Source organism: Passer montanus, unplaced genomic scaffold, assembly GCF_014805655.1.
Source record: "Passer montanus isolate IOZ18808 unplaced genomic scaffold, ASM1480565v1 scaffold192, whole genome shotgun sequence".
In the NCBI taxonomy this organism is placed as follows: domain Eukaryota; kingdom Metazoa; phylum Chordata; class Aves; order Passeriformes; family Passeridae; genus Passer; species Passer montanus.
The window spans coordinates 446,552-468,788 of NW_024366503.1; the positions used below are offsets into that span (position 1 = coordinate 446,552).

At 44.9% G+C, this 22,237-nt stretch overlaps 1 protein-coding gene across 1 annotated transcript; it reads left to right on the forward strand.

The window, feature by feature from the left end:
* Window positions 1–1,970: 1,970 nt before the first annotated feature.
* Window positions 1,971–21,929, forward strand: LOC120500927 (adipocyte plasma membrane associated protein). The gene is made up of 9 exons (XM_039706443.1): window positions 1,971–1,990; window positions 12,980–13,096; window positions 13,592–13,707; window positions 14,880–14,972; window positions 18,180–18,296; window positions 18,796–18,970; window positions 19,419–19,553; window positions 19,904–20,096; window positions 21,082–21,929. Exons 1-9 carry the CDS (start codon window positions 1,971–1,973, stop codon window positions 21,289–21,291), a joined length of 1,176 nt encoding a protein of 391 aa, XP_039562377.1. The 3' UTR covers window positions 21,292–21,929.
* The last annotated feature ends 308 nt before the right edge of the window (window positions 21,930–22,237 follow it).

Genomic DNA, 22,237 nt, shown 5'->3' on the forward strand with positions numbered 1-22,237 from the left:
ATGTCCCCTATAAATCCTTAGATCCCTCTGCTTTACACTTTTTCCTGTGTGATGCAAACAGAGAATAAGGAGTGGGAATATTTAATTACCATTAGTTGATATGGATAGTTCAGTTCCTTGCTTTGTGCACACCTTGCACAAGTAGAAAAGGAGTGAAAGCAGGGTGTGTGTGGGCAACGTGAGAGACAGCATTGTGTACAAAGTGTATAGCTGTTCCAGAGACAAGCAGATGAGAAGGAATTTCTTTCCAGGTGCTTTGGATCATTTGTAAGTGACACAAAACACATTCTCTGCAGGGTGTCTTGTCCCTTAAGAGTGAGAAAGACTGAGTTTGATCCCCTGCCTACCCTGTGGATAAAACAATAGGCATAATGAGGGGATGAACACCATTAGCCTTCTATCTCCAGCAGCTGCTTTTGGAAAGGTTCCAGTGCCACTTGTAGCTCTTGTAACCCTCTGGCAAGTCACAGAAAGGTCTAGGCAGAAAAGCAGGTGTCCATCTCCTCACTTTGTCTCAATGCAACAGCTGTTCTGATCTATTTACTGATAATTTACTGGTAAAATGGAGACTGTTTTCTGGTCTAACGCAATTATTTTTAAGGGCTGTCTCTGTGACCAATTAAAGCCACAGAAATTGATTTCAGCAACAGGTTTCTGTTTTTAAATTACTCAGGAACAGATTATCCTTTTCCATCTTGAAAACAGACAGTTCTGGACAGGGAATTGCCTTCTGGCTGACTCTAGAGGTGAAGCATGCTTTTCATGGCAGTGACCTCAGCCCTGTTTTGTCTGCGATAGAAGGACCTGGGGACATAACCACCTTTTGCAGTGGGAATGATCACGGTTGTGCAAAAATTACCAGCCTACAAACAGTGGCAATAAAATTGTGTGAACATGAGCTGAAGAATCCCAACTCTTTCTTTGGCTGGTGGGCTGGAAAAAGAGACTCTCGGGTCATCTGGACAGCAGAAGACCCGAGCACCCGAGGCCCTCCTGCCTGCCCTTTTCCCCAGGGTGCCCTTCGCTGATGCTCGCCTGCCCACCGCTCAGGGAAATGCACCCAGTCCTGCCCCTCCCCACTGCCCCGGGGATGAAAGGATGAAAGAAACTCTCCAATGATGACAATGACAACAAAACTATTTATTTTTGACAGCAAATGAGCACCCAATGCCCTCCAGCCCTCCCAGACTGGCAGGCTGAGCAGTGCCATTTCCACAGCATGAGGTGCTGGTAGCCGATGCCCGGGAATGCTGCTCGGCTCAGGGGGCAGAGTGTGGACAAAAGCTGCATTCAAAGTGATGATTGCAAGACCCTGGGGCCACTGGCAAGTGCAGCCACTCTTCTTCATTCCTTGCAGGTGAGAGCCCAACCTCGGAGCCCGTCCCTGGGGACAGGGAAAAGCACTGAGGATAGTTTTGGATTTTCAGGGACAGTCAAAATGAGAATTGCTTTGAGGCAGGTGTTGTAATGTTGGGTTTGGGTATGTCTGCAGGAAAGCAAGCAGGAATAAACCCCAGACACAATGAAGGAGAACTTTGCATGGCAAATTTACACTCTACAGATACATGGATCATACCTGCCCACTGAACACGGAAATGCATGCCTGGAACAATGAAGTAGAACAAAAGAGGAATGTTTGGATGGTGAATTTATTCCCTATAGCTCTTGGCCAACTGAATTCTGAGATCATCTACTGGGGAGTGCAAAGCTTCTTTTACTTTCAATGCCCAGTGCCATTGTTTGTGTCCCATCACTTTGATGTGAAGAGAAATGAACAAAATCCCACACCAACAAGCTGCAACCCAGAACTGAGTGGGAATTACAGAGATAAAGGCCTTCAAAAGTAGCTTTGGAAAGGGTTGACATCCTAGACAGTGTGAAACCCTCAGGCCTGGCCAGGCTGGGCTTAGGGCTGGTTCCCCTTGGGAAGGGAATGGAAGGGGATGGAGTTGGGGTGGGGTTTTGCAGCCATGGAAATGAGAGACCCATGGTGAGTGTGTCACAAAGGGGCAGCCCCACGCTGGGGCTGTGAAGGCTGTGAAGGTTGTGGTTGGCACGGCCACAGCGGCAGCAGACGCGTCTGGCTCTGCCTGTCTGTGCCGGGCGCTGGCGATCGGAGCCACCCGACCTTGTTCTGAGGCTGGGTACCAAGCTCCCGTCGCTGTCAACTCTGAGAGTTATCCCAGATTCAAACCCAGATCCTTCTGCCAGGCAGAAGCACGGGTTTGAAGATGGATTTTACCGGAAAAGGAAAGACCACTGAAGGAAAAGGTGAGGCTACAAGGGAGCTAAAAGGCCAAAGCCAATGGGAAAAAAATCCCCCCAGAGTTCAGGGAAACCTGGTCCATGGTGGTCAGTGCTGGCTCTGTGTCAGAGTAGGTGGCCGACAGCTACAGATGATCCTGCAAGCACACCCATGGCATCACAACATTCTATCATTAGTTTTCGCTGCTCTCTCCCTTTTGACAGTGGCCAAATCCCTCATGCTGTCAGCCAGGACAGGGACTGTGGCCACAGCTGACCCCAAACTGGACATGGGCATGGGTTGCAAGTCCTGTAGCTTTCTCTGCCATCAGTGTCGGGTGTCACTACAGATAAATGTCCCATTTTTCCTCTGCTTGCTGGTTGGGTCCAACATTGAGGATAGTGTTATGGTGCTATAGAAACAGCAATAAGGCTGCCTGGTGTCTGAGAGGTCTTTGTGGTTTGCAGAAATAGCAGTCAGAGCTGTGTGGGTTTCTCTAGCCGATTCAGAGAAGGCCAGCCTCGAGAAGGAATCTTTTTTCCCCTCTTACCAATGAAGCCTTCCATCCTTCCCTTCAGACTTGCTAACTCAATACTGCTTGGGGGATTTAAACACAGGCTAGTTCTAAAAAAAAAAAAAAACACCCCAAACCATTTCTCAAAAATTACAAAAACCTCTTGAGTGTGACACCCATGAAATGTGATGATAAAACTGGGAGTTCAGTAAACTCACTTCTTCCCTTGTGAGCATGGCTCAGCCTCACACAGAGGTGAGGTGGGAGCTAGGATGCTCTGTGTTGGGAGGAAGGGCCTTGTGGCAGCCCAGAGAGGCTGTGCACATTGTCAGGGAACAGCTGTGGCCTGTATGTGCCCCTGCAATGAGCTGTGCTGCTGGCAGTGCCCCGTGGAGCTGTAGGGCTGCTCAGCTGTGGGGCAGGGAGAGCAGCAGCAGGGTGCATGTGCAGCTGAGGCATTGGTGGAGAGCACAGGGCTCTGGGCTCCCTGCTGTCCCAGGGCAGCCCAGAGGCCAGGCTGTTCCTGTGGCAGCTCTGTGGAAGTGGGGCAGGGTTTTCCCCCTGGTCTGCTTCAAGTGGCTGCCAGCAGGAGCATGTTTTTCTGTGCAGCTGTTTAGAAGCTTCCAAGGAATCTGTCCCATGTAATACAGGGCTTCAGATGCTTTAGGTTTGCATTCCAGGCTCTGTTAAACTTTGTGTCTCCAAAGATCTGACCGGCTACAGTCTTCCCAAGAAGTTTTCTCTGGACATTTCCGATATTTCCTTACCAAGAAAGTCCTTGCCTCCAGTCCAGAAGTGCTCTTTCCTCTAAGATCAGGAAGAAGCTACCCACTGTCCAAAGAATGTTTCAAGTTAGGATTTAGGCTTTAGGATTATCAAGAAGACGATTCATCCGCAAGAGGATTCATCTGTGATAGGAGTTAGGAGTTTGGAATAGGTTTAGGCTTCATATTTATAGATGTATCTATGTTCTGATAGTTTTGAATAAATGTGTTTGATTGTGTATTTAAATGTTGATGACATATTTTAATTGTATATATTTTATTTTGATGATTTTAAAAAACTAAAAAAAAAAAAAAATTAAATAAACCAAAGGAGAATGTGAGACCAGGATCTGCTAGCCTGGAGATTATGGGAGTGCAGCTCACTTGATGTGCCAGTGTCTCACCACATCCCTTCCTCGCTGGTCCTCTCCTCTTCCTCTTTTGCCAAGCTTTCTTTGTATCATTTGTGCTGATGTTTTTAACTTGTCATGACAACAGGGCCACACACTGACATGTCTGGGGGACAATGGATCCAAAATATCCTGTCTAATCAAAAGTTTTTTACCTAGATGAGTTCTGTGCTCACCTCTTGCTCACTGCTCTGCAAGTGTGGCTGCATTCCCAGCTGGCATCCACACGTTTGACATCAAGGTGTTCTGGGGTGCCACTGCCTCCCCTGGCCTTTTGGATGCCATGGCAGTGGGTTTAGATCACTGTTCTCTCCCTGCCCCTAACGTGTCTCACAGCCAGTGCTGATCTCCAGCCAAATCCCCACAAAGCCATTCTGCAGCATGTCCAAACCTGCTTGTCTCAAGCCCCTCATTTCTGCTGCTGCTGCCCTTCCCTCCTACACTTCCCCAGCAGCCTTGGAGCCCAGATGCTGCTGCTGAGCTCTCGGGATGCTCGCTGCTCTCCAGCTCCCCCACATCCATCATCTCAGCCTCACTGCCTTGTAGGGAGTTCAGCAGAGCTCCCTGCCCTGCTGCTCTCTGCAAGGTCTCTGCCTGCCCAGCTTGCGCCAGGGCCCCCATGCCAGGGCCAGGAATGGGGGATGAGGCACTGGGGGTAGATGCACACCCATCCTTGTATCCCACAATTTCTGGCCCAGCTAGAGAGCCAAATCACGACCTGTTCAAAGTTCATTGAAAGGGTCAGTTCCTGTCAGGTATACATTGGGCCCTTTCTCTGCAAGGCTGAAATCAAGTGCCCAAGCCTTGGACTGGACATATTGTCTACCAAAGCTGTTGTTCATCTGCCACCTCCTGCACCCAAAACAACTGCACGTCCTGGCCCTGCTGCAAAGGCAATTGTGTGCCTGGGCTCTGGGCTGCTTTCCCCATGGCCACCTGCCATCCCTTCCCTCTGGACACAGCTTGAAGCCAGTGAACTCTTCCTTGGGTCAGATGCTTCCCTGGGCCCACACCACAGGAAAAATTCTCAGAGCTATGCCTACAGCACATGAACCAAAAATCTACCACACAGGACTTAGCTTGGTCTCCTTACCTTACATCCTTTTTCCTCTGAACTCAACTCCTCTTTTTTTCTTCTGTCATCATCATTGACGGTGCCATTTTTCCCATTCTCCTTCTCCCTGCTGCATGTGGGGCTCAGAGGAAGGAGAGCTAATCCAGATGGAGGCAAAGCTTTTGTGAGTACATGCATATAGGCAGCCTCTAAATATTGCAAACATCAACAGTCCAGTAACTCGGACTCTGCGTGCTCTTGGAGCTCCAGACTCCACCTCTGACCCGACCTCGAAACACTGGGGGCTGAATTTTGTTTCCTGTAGAAAAGGGCCACCGTTTGTAAGAAGGTGCATCCTCACCTTGAGACACCCAGGGTGGGAAGAAGAGCTAGCCCCTGACGATGTCCTCATTGCTGTGGAAAGGAAAGTGCCTGCAGACCAAAGCCCGTGCCAGGCAGAGCTGAAGGACCGCGCTGCTCCGCCAGCAGCAGAGCGAGCGGCACCTCCAGCGGTGCCACAGCCGGGACGGAGACAGCCGAAGAAGAAAAAACCGAATAAATCAATACTACAAAAGTGTAGCTTGTGGCTTTCTTCTTCCTTGGGTGAGATGAGGCATTTCCCTGGGAAGAATTCCCTGTTCGGGTGGTTGTGCCAGAGTGGACAGGAGTGCAGCATTTAATTTTCAAGTAGAAAAGGGAAATCATGTCAGTAATGTCATCTCTTTTCATCCTCTGTCGAGGCAGTTGCAGGCTGCCAAGAGACGGAGTCTGCAATGTGGAATTCGGTTCCAAGTTTCTTTTTCTGCCAGAGGATGAGGAGTATCCCAGAATCATGGAGTCATGGCCTGGTTTGGCTTGGAAATATATTTTGGCTGAAATACCACATTGTTGCAATCCCTCTGCTGTGGCTGGGGACCCCTTGCACTAGGCTGGCTTATCTAGAGCTCCATCCAGCCTGGCCTTGACCACTGTCAGGAATGGGGCATCCACACCTTCTCTGGGCAACCTGTTCCAGGAGAGTCTTTTTTCTGAATCCCTCATCTAAACCTATTCTCTTTCCAATTGGATCCATTATCCCGTGCCCTGTCCCTGCCCTTGTACAAAGTCCCTGTCCAGCTTTCCTGTAGGTTGCCGTCAGTGGAAGGCCACAGTTTGGGCAAGCCTAAGCCTCAGTCTCTTTTCCAGGCAGAAGAAGCTGAGCTGTCTCAGCCTTTCCTTGCAGGAGAGGTGTTCCAGCCCTCCCAGCATCTTGGTGTCCCTCAGCACCTGCTCCAGCCCATCCATGTTCTTGCTGTCTGTGCTGGGAGCCCAGCAGAGCCGGATGAAGTGCTGCAGGTGGAATGTCAATGGCGTGGAGGGGCAGAATCACTGTCCTCCACCTTCTGGCTGTGCTGCTTCTCTCATTTGAAACCATCTCTTCATTCAGCTGTAGATTTTCATGCTCTTCTGCATCTGAGTTTTAGACTAACCATAGAGATGTACAGTCAAGGACTGCTGAAGGTATAATGTCCTTCTCAATCATTTCAGATTTGCATTTCCACAGGTTCAGTCTTATTTGATACTAGGATTTGCAATTCCCATTTGTTTTGGTGGGAATCTGGAATTTCTGGCCTGGCACAGTTCCGTTCCCTGAAGGCCCTGTGAAGCAGATATAAACGTGCTGAATTTGCTGTATGACTCTAATGCCCATCTTCTGTATACAGCATCACTTTGCTTTCACAGTCTTGATAAGATTATAAAATCAGAACTTGGAAAGAGCATGAAATAGTTCTGCTTTGGATCCTTGCATCATCATTATATTTGAAGAAATTTGCAGGAGCAGGACCATCAACTCTCTTGCCAGTATAAAGGCTGCATTATTATAGTTACAGCATGGGTTAGTGTTTTTTTAAAAGCATTGTTGTCAACAACAAATGGTTTGAAATTCTGCAAATGTTAGCCTGTTAAGTACATGTGCAAATTTGCTGAAATTCCTTTTGTATAATTTTGGTTACAGAAAGTACAACTTTTTTCCCTTTCTCTGCTCATTAATTTCCACCTCTATTCCTAAGTATCTGCCATGTATTACAGTACTTCTGACGGAATTCACTTCACCTGATTCTAAGGTTTAGGTAGTTCTCTTTCTGTAATACAGAAATACATGAATTCCTTTGAAATACAGGAGAAATACAGACATTCTTTTGAAATGCAGGACAAAGAAGGTCCTTAGGCTGACTAAATGTACTAATACACAGCTGCAGCCGAGAAGACAAGCACCATAAGGAAGATTTCTGGGATTGTTGTCATAGGAAGAGCAGAAAAACTCATGTGTGCAGAGTCCAAGCCTCAGGGATCTCCAGACACATGGATCATGGGAACATCTGGTTATGTAGAGGTGCTGTATGTGTCTTTCCCTGTTTATATGTTGGACCCCATTCCCACTGGTTAATATATGATCAGCCATGTCTCTCACCCTTTGGATCAATATTAAATATTTAATATTGACGTTCAATATCTCTTCTGAACATCTGCAAAGGCATTTAGTACAGCTAAATGTGCAGAGTGACATTTTCTCCACACTGTGTCTCCCACAGAAGAAGTATTTTGCAGGGGAAATACTACTGCCTCAAAATTCCCCATTTTCAATTGCAAGTCGTGTCCATTTGCAATTCACACAGGTGCCCAGCATGGGCTTAGGATCCAGCAGTTATTCTTTAGGGCACTACAGCTGGATGTGCAGCTTTCTTTCTCACCGTGGGCAAGGAGGGAACTGAAGGCTTCATGAACTGCCTGAACCCTTGCCCTCCTACAATCTTCTGTAGAGAGGGCAAGCAGAAAAACAATTGAAAATAAATGTGCTTTTCTACCAGGCGTGAAGAGGCAGAGCCAACAGCGTGCGGTGACAAGCAATTTGTAAATATCCTGCCCCACCAAGCGTCTGCAATTGGATCTGCAGCGCTGGGAAGGATGAAGAGGTTTTGCTGCAATCCCTTCTGCCTGTGACTGCAAACGGATCGTGTGTTTCCCCATCCCGGTTCAGGTGGCAGGGGAACAAACTGCTTCAAGGTACCAAAGGAATATGACACGCACACACACCCCTCAAAAAACGCAACAGGAGCACCAATCCAGCTTGGCAATTTCAGGTTTTTCTTCTAAATCTTGTGTCACTCGCACAATGGGGCACAAAATTTATTTATTTTTTTTAATTATATACCACAACATTGTTATGTCTTTCGTTGTTACATGCTAAAAGGTAAAACAGATGTTTGAAAACAAAACCTCTCAAAAAATGTCATTGATTAAGATTTTAGGAAATATTAAAAATGTAAAAGCACTATCAAAGTGTCTTCTTCTGCTAATACTGAAGACCTTCCCCAGGAGAAAACAGTTATGTACAGACAGTGCAATATGTTCTCCATCCTCACACTGGGGGGGGTTTATACACACTCCCCAAAACAGCTTTCATGCCACAAGAGACAGGAACTGTGTCTCCAAAAAGGTGTTCTTGAGCTATGGTAAATGTAATTTAAGCAAACTTTTATTAGCAGTGGTAAGGAACTTTCTGTAAGCAAAATGTATACAAAAGGAACTTCAGCAAATTTGCACATGTACTTAATAGGATAAATCAATGTGGGTTTTTTATCAGACATCACCATGAATTGGGACTAAAATGCACTACTTAATTTTAAGCAAAATTTTCATTTTAGTGCATAGGCTTGTTTGTATTAAAAGGAGCTGTTTCAAAATCAAATGCACATAAAGTTCAGCACGTAAATAAGCAGAAGTTACCATTGGTCAAGGTCTGTTGCTGAAAGGCAAGGCCTCTGAATGACATTTCAACAGCCTTGTGCAGCAGCAGATAAATCTGGAACACACAAAACCAGAGCAGCAGCAGCAGCAGCATCCCCCAGTGCACGGGGAGAGCAGTGAATTTGTGCCCCCACTTCAAGCATTGTAAAACACCTCCTGCAAACTGCTGCGGGCTGGAATCCTGACTCCAACACTGCTGCAAGGGCAGCTCTTCCCACACCGGAGTTTGCTTTTTCCACCTGAAGATGTGCAGGCAGTCCAACAGCTGTTTTCAAAAACTTGCTGAGCACATTCCCACGTCGACATTCCCGTCTCCCTGCCGTTGGAGTGGCAGGGAGCTGTGCTCTGGTGACTCCTTGCAGAAGGAGGTTGCCCTGAATGCTGTCAGTCACCCCACCCAGAGGAGCTTCCTTAGTCTGAAACTAAACCTTGGCTTCAAGCAGGAAAAGGAAACCCAAGTAACCTGACTATGGTGAGAGTCAGTAAAAGTTTAGTTAATCAGAAAATCATATTATCCTGTCCATCATATTATTTTTGTTGAAGACGTTTTCATATAAAAGGGGAAATTTGTTTGTGCCTTTCTTGTGGTTACAAAGAAAAGGTGACAGGAAACACTGTTCTGCCAGTGAAATCTGTTTAAAAAGCTCAGATACACAGCAAAATCCCAAAAAATATCTGCAGTTGAGGCCCAGTGAATGAGCAAGAGCCACACTGTGCATGGCAGCGTGTCCACATGACAAAAATCCAAAACTTTCTTGTGAAAAATGCATATTTTGTTATTGGCTTTTCACAAATATTAAAATGATTATTGTATGTGTTATGTTAGAAAGTTATGCTGTATTAATTTTCTTAAGTAGTGTGTTAAATGCAGTTTTAGATTGTAACATAATAGAAACTATGCTATGTAAGATACTTTTTTTTAAAAGAGGACTCTCACCAAGATAGCAGCCACAGGACACCTAAATCTTTCAGAGAAAAAGAATTTATTGCTCTCTTATTGAGTTCTTCCTGCCTCACTCAGCCCTGAAGATGCAGTTAGGATTCAGAGGGAGAAGCTGACACTGACCAGACAGAATCCTTTGATTGAATGGAATTTTGCATCATGTATGAATTGTATGAATATGCAACAGGCTGTTGCTTTTAAGGGTTAATACTCTGTTAACGTGTGTCCTTTTTTCGGCTTATTTTGCCCAGAAAGAGGTATTGAAGGGCGCGGTCCTGATGAGTGGGCGTGGTCCCATGATGGGCGTGGCAGTGGGTTGGAGGGGCGTGGCCTGTCGCGAGGGGCGGGGCCGCGGTTCCGGTGCGCGGCGCCCCGGGGCTGGGCACCGGAGCGGAGCCGCGGTTTGCCGGCTCGGCCGGCGCCGGGCACCCGCGGGTGTCGGCACCCCCTGGGCCCCTGCTCCTCCTGACGGTGAGGAGGGGCTGGGACGGCGCTCACCTGCTCTGCCGACCTGCAGGAACAGCTTTTAACAACAAAAAAATCGGTTTGGTCCTCCCTTGCCTTCCCCTGCCTTCCCCTGCCTTCCCCTGCCTTCCCCTGTCTTCCCGTCTTCCCCTCTCTCTTCCTCTCTCTTCCTCTCTTTCCCTCTCTCTTCCTCTCTTCCCCTCTCTCTTCCTCTCTTCCCCTCTCTCTTCCCCTCTCTCTTCCCCTCTCTCTTCCCCTCTCTCTTCCCCTCTCTCTCCCTCTCTTCCCCTCTCTCTTCCCCTCTCTTCTTTCCCCTCTCTCTCTCCTCTCTCCCGTTTATCTTTTGCCAGGCAAGCAGTAACACTTATCCCAGTGCGGCTTGTACAGGTTTGGTGTGGGTGTGATTAAGTCCTGTGTTACTGTGGTTAGTGTGTCCACGTCTTGGTAATAGTTTAGAGAGTAATCTGCAGGTTTTCGGCTGATCGACGCGTGTCAGACCTGATAAACAGTCTGTTTGTGGCTAAGTTAGAAAAAAAAGATTCTGTTTGCCATTTTCTGTTTAGGAATTTCACAGAAAAACCACTTCATTGTGATTAAAGGCAGTAGCTGTAATAAGGAAGTGCTAGTGTTTACTTTGCCTTTCATTGCATAAGGTAGCTGATGACTTGTAATACTTTTGTTCACCATCTATTATAGCTCTTCTGATTTGAGTACTTTGCAGATCCTTATCTCTGCCCTTCAGGGTCATGAGAATGAAAGACTGATGGCTTGCACTGGTCCCTGGTTTTGGAGGAGAGAGCATCAGCATCTCTGAGCTTGAGAGAATGCTCCTCCTGCCTTCAGCCTCCCTTGGTGTTCAAATCCATTGAATTTCCAGGGCTCTGTCACTGACCCAGAGTGTTCACTGGGGCTGCTCTGTGTGAAAACAGCCGAGGAAATTCCTGGGCCTGGCCTTTTTCTGGCTGGTAGCCAGAAACTCTTGAGGACAGATGCTTTTCTCTCCTGCCCAGCAGCTCTTCTGCCAGGGGATGAGGCAGCCTGGCCTGTGGTGACCCGTAGTAGCATCCTGCCAGCTTACTGTTGTCTTCAAGAGCTGGTTTAATGGCTTGGCTTTTTAGTTGGTAGTAACAACTAGATTGCTGTAATTGTAGCTGGAGTCCTGGTAGGTTGCTTTATTGAGATTTGTGGCTGCAGGCCATGTAGGATTAATCACAGACACAATTGACTAAGGTGTTCTGTTGGTGAAACTTTGCCTCAGTGATTCTCTGATTCTCTCCAGTGACTGACAGTTGTCACTATTCAATATTGTGTAGATTAAGAAGGATTCTGAGTAGATGACTTTTTAGTTTATTTATTTATTTTTTGGTAAAGCTTTTTGGTTTAATTTAAATTCTTGTGGTTTCAGCAGTGTCTAAACTAGGTCTTGCAATTTGCAGGCTTGAAGTGTGAGTTTGCTTGCCACCTTATTCTTCCTGCCTTTTTTCTTTATTGTGAGCTCCTTGCAAGTTTGCTTGAGGATCAGAAATATGGCCCTTACTTAAGTCATGCTTTTAGGAGCTTTAATTAGGTTGGCTTTGGCAGATGAGTTCCCATTCTATTTCTGCTCATTTCCAGCTCCTTTTGTGTGAGCTCTTTCTCAGCTGTCACAGAGGAGCTCAGGTGTCTGCTGACAGTACTTTTAATCTTATATTGTTGAGCTTCCATCTCTTGAAAGACAGTGGACAGACCAGGCTAAGGGCTGAAATCTTTCTGTAAACTTGGGGATTGCCTTTTATCCATACACCCTGCTCTCAATTCCAGATCCCAGGGGACACAAGACTGGGAGGTTTTTGCTTCCTCAAGACACCTACTGTTAAAATAGGAAGTGCTTAAATCCTAATGCCTAGTTCTGTCCTTGCTGTTCTCGCTGATAATCCCAAAGGTTACCTTGATGCTGATACCAGTACAAGTGCATGTGTGTAGCTGCCCAGTTGGGATTTCTGTGCTCTGGGAAGTGGTTCATATTTCCTGCTGTCTGGATGATTGACTAATGAAGGACAAAAGAGTGGAAGTGGTCCAGGGATTAGTGCAGCACCACCAGGCACTGTTTGTCTTTATTTGACTGATCCTGTAAGGAGCCTGTGTGGCTGGGCCAGTGAATGTCTAAAATTAGACAGCTGCTTTTCCAGTTCAGGGCTAGGATTTGTTGAGCTTGGCTCTCTGCTTTTCTCTGTAAATGCCTGATTGATTCCTCTAAAACTTGTAGAGAGGAAAATATGGTTTTCTCATTTGGAAGAAATTTTTACTTATTGTGTGCTTAATGCGTAAAGAGAAAATAATTAATTGCTTTTGTGTTCTGGTGTTTGAGTTTCAAACCAGTGCTCACTAAGTTAAGCACACATTCCTCTGTGTTAGCTGTTTTAGTGGAAGTTTTTATTCAAAACTTGTGCTGGATAGAAACCATTACCAAAACTAAAGATCAAGTTAAAAAATCCCCACCCAAACCACAACCAAAACATCCTGTTTCTCAGGTGGTTTGTTTTGTTTTGGCTTATTTTTTTTCTTGTTTCTATTTTAGTCAGCTGTAACTTGTAGCATGAATGAAACCTTCACATAAAAATGCTCAGCCTTTCATGCCAGTACCCTGAGACCTTCCTCTTGTCCTAATATGTTCAAAATGGACCTTGAAGGTGAGGATGGTGGCTGTGCAACAGTGTTACTGTTTCCTTTTCTGAAGAAAAGAGGCTGCTACAGATATTTTGAGGACTGCTGTATCTGAAAATTATGTTAATCCTATTTCTTTCTGGTTTTGGCAGTACTTACAGCAGCAAGGTGTTCCGTGTTACCTTCCTGACTTTGGCTGTGTCTGTGGCTGTGCCCCTGCTTGGAGTGACTGTTCTCCTGGATTGTCCTGTAGACCCTCAGCCCATAAGGTAAAAGGTTGTTCTGTTTTGAAGCAAATGTTCTGGAAGCCTAACTTCTCCTGTGTGCTCTGTTGTTGTGTTTCAGCAAACAAGAGTTAGCAGTGCCAAGTGGTTCTGTTTGGATTGAGAAATTGGGGTGATTGCAATGTTATCCACACCCAGTCTGTTTCTGAGCCATCTTGTGCAGTTATATGTCCCTGCTGATCATGGAATGAGCTGAATTACTGTCTTTAATCATTAATCTGGAAAATTATTGTCTGCTACCCAAGCTGTCAGTGCAGCTTGTAATTGCACAGGTGCACTCTTGCCTTGTGTGAGACAAGAACTGCATTTTCCCTGAAGGCCAAGTGCTCAAGCTACTGCAACACTTTGTGAAATATGCTTTATGTAAAGCATAGGTCAGGTGTGCAGGAGTTGGCAAACTAGGGGGAAAAATGATGAAATGTGTTGCTCAAGAATGTTTGCATTTTGTGCAAAGGATCACATGCTCCTCCTGTTTTGTAGTTTGAAGGAGCCTCCCCTCCTGACGGGTGTTTTAGAGCCCAACACCAAGTTACGGAAAGCTGAACGGCTGTGGGAAAACCAGCTGCTTGGACCAGAGTCCATTGTCAATATTGGGGGTAAGCACTGACAACACCAGCTTCTAAAGAATCCTCTTTAAACATTTTTCCATTGGTAAGAGTTTGTTCAGCAGCAGACCTCTTAGATAACAAACTCTGGGAGTTATTTCCAATGTGCAGGTTTTCTAAAATTGTGTTATGGAGAAAAATCTAGGTTCTCTATGCTGTTTTTCTCTTCTTTCATGAGTTTGAAATAAATCTTGTTGTCACATTAAAAATCCCTCTCTTCCAGTGCTGAGAGCATCAGCAATGGAGTCAGGGGCTATTTACATTTGGAGGAAGAGGTCCCATTTTTCATTTGGCTAGCTCTTAACTGGGCATTAATATTTAGAAGCTACTGCCTGTTCTTTTAAAGCTCATTGCTGCTGAGTGAGCTGAGTTTAGTGGTGTTGATACCTGCTTTTATGACAGAAAACAAATCTCAAATTGCTAAATAGCTTAGTTATATTTTAATGCTATTATAATATCCCATATTCATTACTCCCTCATATTCCATATTAATAACTCTAAAACCTTGGATTCTTCTTGCAAGAAATCTAACCAACACAGGTGCCATCCTGTACTTTCCTCTTGTGGCAGGTGGGTTCTTCCCAAGTCAAACCCATGCCATCTCTGAGCAATTTCTTAATCAGTTCCCTGTGCTTCTAATGCCATGAGATCCTCGTAGTGGGAACCCAGCATTGTGCAGGAGTTGTTTCTTGTGACTCCTGAAGGAGGGGTAAGGCTAGGAGCTACTCTTAACCCTTACTGAAAGATCCTTCAGTGCAAGAGTTGGGTGCTCAGTAGGTGCAATATCATTTATTCCTTCTACCTTATCTTCTAATTTATTAGTAAAATATTTGTAAGAAACTACATTACCTGGTAAGAAGCTGCTCTAAATTCTTTCCTCAGACTACACTTTTTTTTCCTGTATCTGTTAACAATGTGCTAAAGGGGTTACCTGAATTTATTGATTTTTTATGTTGCCTGGTTTCATCAGTCTTGTTGGAAACTCTTTATGGAAAACTTCCTGCAAGGGGCAGCTGACCTATGAGTGAAATAATCAACCTGACTGGGAATAAGTTTTCTGTGAATAAATGTTGAAGTCTCCTTATTCCCTACTGTATGCTAGTAGAAGGATGCTTACCAGTATTGTTTTGTGATCAACCTAATCACACAAGTTGTTTTTGCAGATGTTTTCTTCACTGGGACAGCTGATGGGAAGATTATCAAAATTGAAGATGGGGAAATACAAACAATAGCCAGAATTGGCCACGGTCCTTGTGGTGAGTGACAGCTCCTGAGCACAGTGTGTTTGAAAATGTCTGGGTCAAGGTTAAACTGTGTTCAGTCTGGATTGCAGGTGCACATCTTGCTCTGCAGAAATTTGTAGCAGAAATATTAATGTATCAGTGAAGTATGAGTGAAAACATTGGAACGTTGGAAGGAAGAGTAGAACAGAGGGCCAAAAGAATGGAAATGGGTGGTCTTGATAGCAAAGCACACAGCTTCCAGCTGTAAAGTTTAAAAATGCAAGGAAGGTTTGTGTCATGACTACCAGGCCTTCACCATGGATGATGTGCTGGTGGAAAATCATGCATCTTAACCTTGGGAGGAAGACAAGAGTGAAGTGCACCACAAATAACATTCATTTTCCTTTTAGTCCATCCAGAAAAAGCATCTGTCTTAAGAAAAAAATGGGCAGCAACCTGGTCTAATATTTATGAAAGCTGAAGTTAGCAAGTTTCTGAGCTGAAGGGCCACCTGATAAAAACTGAGGACTTCTGAGCAAGTGTGAGTGAATGAACTTGAGCTAATTTGTGAGTGGAAAAGTATTTTGGCTTAAAACAATTATACAGACAGGACACTCCAAAATGAGTTACCTCTCGTTGTATTTTTAACCCTTACTTTTTCACCAATAAGGAGAGATATGCCTGAGAAGATGTAAGTGAAAAAATAGCAGTTCACTAAAAAATAAAGCAACACCCAAGATAACAGTAATAACCACTAGATACAAACATGCTGAATCTTGTTGACAAAGAAAAATCAACACAGCAACCAAGCCTCCATGACCACAGAACCCCCTCATCCACCAAACAACAGCCACCAGGGAGCATGGACAAAAGAGAAGAATCCTGTCCAAAACCAGTCAAATGCTGCTGGTCCATCTGCTCCACACCACCTGAGAGGAGCTCTCCTGACAGTGGCAGCTGGAACTGGGTCAGTGGCTGGGACTGCTGGAGAGAGGGGATGGTGCTGGTGGAGCTGTCCTGGGTGGCAGCAGCAAGTAAAAGTCTGAAGGAAACGTCCTCCCTGGCTCAGAAATGGGGCTGCCCCTGGCAACAGCAGCCAGAAGGATGTGACAGAATCCTCCAAAGCCTGGAGATAAACAAACTTGCCAGGCTGCCTTGCACTGCCTTGACTCAGAGAACCTGCCCCAGATAACTTTCTTGGCAGCCTGGCCAAAAAAAGCTGCAGCCTCTGCTCCCAAGCCCTCAGGAGAACAGAGGAGCTCTGTGTGCCTGTTCCTTCTCTTTTAAAGGGACCCCAGGTCACCTGCCTCCATGAGCCTGGGCTAAAACACCCCAGTTCTTCCAGCTCCTGGGTTCTAAAGGGGCAGTGGTCATCTTGGGCAGGTTGGTGTAGGGAAGATATGAATACAATACACATTTTTTGGGTTACCCAGGACAGGACAGCAACGTACTTAGAGATTTTTGAATATAAATATCACCTTCCCCATCTATGGAATTTTGCCTTGCAGCTTGTTGTACCTATTTCCCTTCCTGTGTTTGTAAGCACAGTGGGAGTTGTAGCTGCACTTGCTTTAGCAGAGATCCAGCACTGGTCATCGTATTTTTGTTTCCTCACTGCTAAATTGCTGTTATTTCTTGTGGAATTCTGCACCTCTTTTTCAATGAACTATTTGCTTCATTTAATGGGATTTCTGGAACTGAGTGAGGAAAACTGGTAGCAACTTATTTATGACAGAACCATCTCTGTGAGTAGCTTAATGTCCATCTCAGCAGTGCCTGGGCAGTCTCAGAAGCCTGGCTGGTGGTTGTTGGGACTGATGGGAGTTTTGTTTGTGGCAATGATACAGAAGCTCACCTGAGGTCCTGCAGCCCTGTGCTGATTGCCAGTTAGAAATTAATGTCAGGAACTGTTGCTGTCCCTATTAGCTCTCATTAATATATTCATAATTTATTCTGTGTGATTTTACGTGGATGCTCACATGAACAGACTCTGGGCTGACTTGGCAGCACTCTCTTGGCAGCCTGATAAGTAGAACAGCCTTGGTAGGACAGTTGATGGGAAGCTGGGTTTAGGCGTGAATGTGGGTGGGTGTGGAGAATCACCTTTCTCCTGCTCATTTCCATTGGACTTGAGCAGCTTGGGAGAGGTGGGAAGGGTGTGCTGCCCTGGTTCTTTGGGGCCAAAGTGATAGTGGGGAGCCTGGACTTTTGTGCTCCTTGAATTGGGAAGTAGAAAGGCTGTTGCCATCTGCCTTCTGCAAAAATTTCTCTTGCTAAGGTTTTCAGACTGCTGATGTTCTGAAGTTCTTAGCTCTTCAGGGCTCAATTTTCTCCTTGAATTTATCTAAATTATTCAGGTTTGCGGAATTCCCCTTCCTCATGTAGAAGTCTTCAGTGTCTTTGTGTTTAGAAATTAGCTGTTCATGACAATGTTGCAGCTTCTCAGAAAAATAATGGGTTTTTTAAATTAAAAATTATTTAATTAAAAAGACAGAGTGCACACACCTCCCCCAAACCTGCAGTAAAACTGATTCTTTCAGAGAAGAAGCATTTTGTTAAATGCAATTTTCTGATTTTACCCCAGCTTGGGCAGCTGTTAGTTACTGCCCTGACAGATTCTATGATTATCTCTAGACTGGTGAAAACATGTCATAGGGATACCTGCTTCATTCCCACCTAGTAAAGTAGGAATAATTTTTAAATAAATGTATGTGCCATATGTATGCCATAGGGTTTATAAGCCACAGTTTGACTCAAAGGTCACATGTGCAAGCAAAGGGAAAAAAAAAACCCTCAAATATTTTATTATTTATTTTCCATCAGCCAGTGATATCTGACTGCTTCTCAGGAAGCAGGGCTGCAGCACGTGTAGAATTTATTTTGGAATGCAAATGTAAATAATAGTTGTTCCCCTTCCTCCTCCTTTTTCTTAGCTTTCATATCTCAGCTGACACCATGTGGCATTGAATGTCCCTTTGGTCAGTTTGGGCCAGCTGTCCTGGCTGTGTCCCCTCCCAGGATCTTGCCCACCCCCAGCCTGCTGGAGAGGGGAATGTTGGAGAGAGCCTGATGCTGTGCCAGCCCTGCTCAGCAGCAGCCAAAACACCTTTTTAGCTGCCTGTGCAAAGCACAGCACTGGGAGGGCTCTTCATCTCAGCCAGACCCAGCACACCTGTACAGGTACCCTGAATGCCTTGTATTTATTTCTGTTTGGGAAACCATTTTAAAATTGTTTCCTAGGAGGCCGTGAAGATGAGCCAACGTGTGGAAGACCACTTGGCATGCGAGTGGGGCCAAATAACACCCTCTTTGTGGCAGATGCTTATTATGGACTCTATGAAGTTGATCCTGATACAGGTATGACTTTTCTGCTCCAAAGTTTTCTTCCACTGACAAATCTGGGCTTCGTTTGCAATTTTGCCAGATGCTGCAGGCAAAACAATGCCTGTCTTTTCTTGTAAAGTGATTTGAAGCTGTCTGGATGAAATGAGTCATGCAAGAACTTGATATTTATTTCCCTGTAGCAATCACTTCCTCTCTGTGTCTGGCTGTCTGGATCAGAGCTACCAGTGATATATCTTCTGGCATTATGTAGTTTTTGTTGTTAAAATTGCTGTCTTAGGATCCATGAATAGAGCTCTGTTGTAGCTCTTTTGGTTTTCATAAAAGGAAAAGAAAAAGATTGATACATAAAACCTTTTGTCATGTTTGCTGTACTTTTGTTTCTGCCTCGATCTCACTGTGGTAGTGAAAAGCTCTTCACTTCCCTGTAACCCAAATCTAGACAAAGTGAGGAGAGATGCATTTTGGTGTGGCTACATTGTGTGTGGTTTTTTTTCCTTCTTTTTGTATCCAGGTGCAACAAAGATGCTTGTGTCAACCAAAACACCGATAGAAGGCCAGAAGTTGTCATTTGTAAACGATCTTACAGTGACCAGGGATGGGAGGAAGATCTACTTCACTGACTCCAGCAGTAAATGGCAAAGACGAGACTACTTGTTCCTGCTCATGGAAGGCACAGATGATGGGCGGCAAGTGTCTCCTTCCCAGGGCATTTCACTTGCTGTCAGCTCAGCTGTAGGAGTGCAATTCACCACTTCCTTGATCTTCACATTTTTTCTCTTTATAAACCCACCTTTGCAGACGCTGCACTGCGCAGGGGAGGGTGAGGGAATTGTGTGGGTGTTGCTAATGAGACCTGCAGCAAAATAAATGAGATTCCCCTTTTTCCTTCAAAAGAACTGGCATGGAGCTTTGTTTTGCAAGTGAAGGTGTTAGCATTATGTTCAGCCCAAATCCTTCATGAATGCTGCCACTCTCAAGTGCCTTGTTATTTCTCTTGTGTTCACAAACAAATGCTTCCTGGCTATTCTGCCTTCTTAACTTAAATGTGGTGCATGTGAGAAAAGATGGAATGCCTGAAGAATGAAACACAGATGCATAAATATTTACTTTCACTCAAAAATGGTTTCTTTTCAGCCTCCTTGAATATGACACAGTGACAAAAGAAGTGAAAGTCTTAATGGTGGGGCTGAGGTTTCCCAATGGTGTACAGCTCTCTCCTGCAGAAGACTTTGTCCTGGTGCAGGAGACAACCATGGCTAGAATCAGAAGGCAAGTATGACTTTGGAATTATTACTAATCTGTGTAGGGATTGTTTAAATAAATTAATGGAATGACAGAAGAAACCCTACACTTCAGTTATGCCTAGTTAAAAATGACAAAGAAGGTGACCTTCCTCAATACTTAATTTTTTATTTCACTTTAAACATTTGGGTTGCATAATCTTTCCATCATGGGCTCCTTAAGCACAGTGGAGTAAGCTGACTTTTTTCCTGGGGAGAAATGTGTGGCAGTGCTGTATTTCCCTGTACCAAATAGGAAAAAAAAAATAATTAAATATTGGGACTCATTTTTTATTTAAACTGATTAAGATGTTCTAATCTGTTATCTGTACTTTTCAGGTATTATGTGTCTGGGCTGATGAAAGGTGGAGCAGATATGTTTGTTGAGAACATGCCTGGTCTTCCAGACAATATCAGGTTAAGCAGCTCTGGAGGATATTGGGTAGCTATGGCAGTTGTGAGACCCAATCCTGGATTTTCTTTGTTGGACTTCTTATCTGAAAAAACATGGATAAAAAGCATGATATTTAAGGTAAAAAAAATTAAAAAGAACTTTTTTAAAAAAAATATCACCTTTAGTAGAGGAATGAAAGTGATAAATATTTGTTTGTCCTGTTTGTTCCTCTTCACAGGAAGATTTGAAAAAACATTAGGTGCTGTGGTTAAAACTGTTGTTGCTTTCCCCTATTAGAACAGCCTTTATATATTCATAGGTAATAAAATTTAACATTTGCTTCTTTGAGTAGGAGGTACACATCTCTTAAGTTGCCTTCCATCTTGATCTTAGGAAAGAAAAAGAGACTCTCTCTAACCATGCAGCAAGACAGGATCTGCATTTGGATATGTGAAGACTTCACCTGAAGTGCCTAAACTGCTTATTGCCAGGTGTCTGAAGAGCATTTGGGAAGTGTGAGCTGTTCCCATGACTGCCCTAGGCACCCTAGGAGACAGTGTGCACGTTGTGGATGGTGTTAGGTGACATTTTGTTCTGGTTCACTTATGCCTGTTTTTTGTGTCACCCCGCTTTAGGATGAGCAAGGATAATGTGTTTTTTTAAGGGCTAAAGAAACAGCATGGTGCTTTTTAAACAATGCAAAGACTTGAAAATACTTCTGAAAAAATAAAAAAGAGCAAGCATTGCTTAGGATTTCATTCCAGCTGAACAAGGTCTGTGCTGTCCCTGTCTCTCCTGGTGCAGTGCAGGAGCTCTGAGTGATGCTGTGGGGAGCCTGGCATCAGCTGCACCAGAGCAAGCTGCTGTCTCTTTTGTGGGCAGCCTTTCAGCCTGCCTCTGGAGTTGAGTGAGCTTCTGCTGATCCTTTTGTTTCTTCTCAAGCTGGCTTTACAGATATTGATGTTTTAACCCTGTGTAAGAGTGTTCACTCAAAATGTGTCCTTGTGTTCTTAGCTGCTGCTTCTGAGGAGCGTGGAGTGGTCTGTGCCTGTATAGATGTCTGAGATCAGATTGTGGAGAGCAAAACCTTTTGTTGATTTTCTTTCTTTTTCTTTTCTTCCAGTTGCTGAGTCAGGAAACTGTGACAAAGTTTGTACCCAAGTACAGCCTTGTTGTTGAACTCAGTGAGACAGGCTCCTACAAAAGAAGCTTCCATGATCCCAATGGAGTGACAGTAGCTTATGTCAGCGAGGTGCACGAGCACAACGGGCACCTGTACCTGGGATCCTTCCGCTCTCCCTACATTGGCAGACTTGATCTCCAGCACGTTTAACTGCCCACCCCTGGTGTGGCAGTGAAATCCCACTCTCTGTACTACTGCAGAGGTGCAAAGGAAGGCTGTGCTTGAGGCAGTGTGTGACCAAGTGTGACAAAAAGTGACAGACAGCCTGTTAAGGTGCAGGAGCACTGTGGCCATAGGAAGCGATACAGTTTGCTGTACCTGTCCTCTGTCTTGGCTGACTGCTGATGCTCTGGAGTTGGCCTGTATTACTGTTCATATCTGAGGACTTCTTCATTCAGTTCTTTGTTCCTCCAAGGAAATCCATTGGTTTCCCTGTGCCCAGCCTTGTTTGGAATCACCTTGAACAGACACCATCATGTCGCCTTTAATGCAACTGTGTGTCCTCTTACTCTGGAAGGAATTGTGATGGATGGAATTTAATTGTGTGTGATTTGGGTGGAAGAGGGTGGCTTGCATGTGTTAATTTGTGTTTTAGTGCCTCCTGTCCAGGAGTGATTACAGTGCATGTTCTAATGTTATACCATGGTGCTGTGGTAGAGGCAGCAACATCCAGGACATGCCTAGGAATCTAGTTATGCCATTGGGTTTCTTCAGTTCCAACCTGTGTAAGTAACATCAGACATTGCAATTAACTGTTAATCAACATGCAGAATCAAATTGGATCATTACCTGTGGACTCCTGTGTTTCTTTATAGCATTGAGGTCAGATGTTGAATGAAAGCTGCATTTTCTGTGTTATTAAGGACTACTTCCAATGGGTCTGAAAAGGGTTGTTTGTAGTATCTTTTCCATGTTTTACCAGGTCCTCAAAGTCTCCTGTTCATTATCTATGTGACCATTCCAGGGAGAAGAGGGCTAGCTGCAGGAATCCTCTTCAACCTGCTTTTTTTGAAGAACTGGTAAAGATTTTGGGGAAGATTGGTGTCTGAAGGTGGATGTGGACTCCAATGGCACCTGTAAAATCTACTGTTGGCGG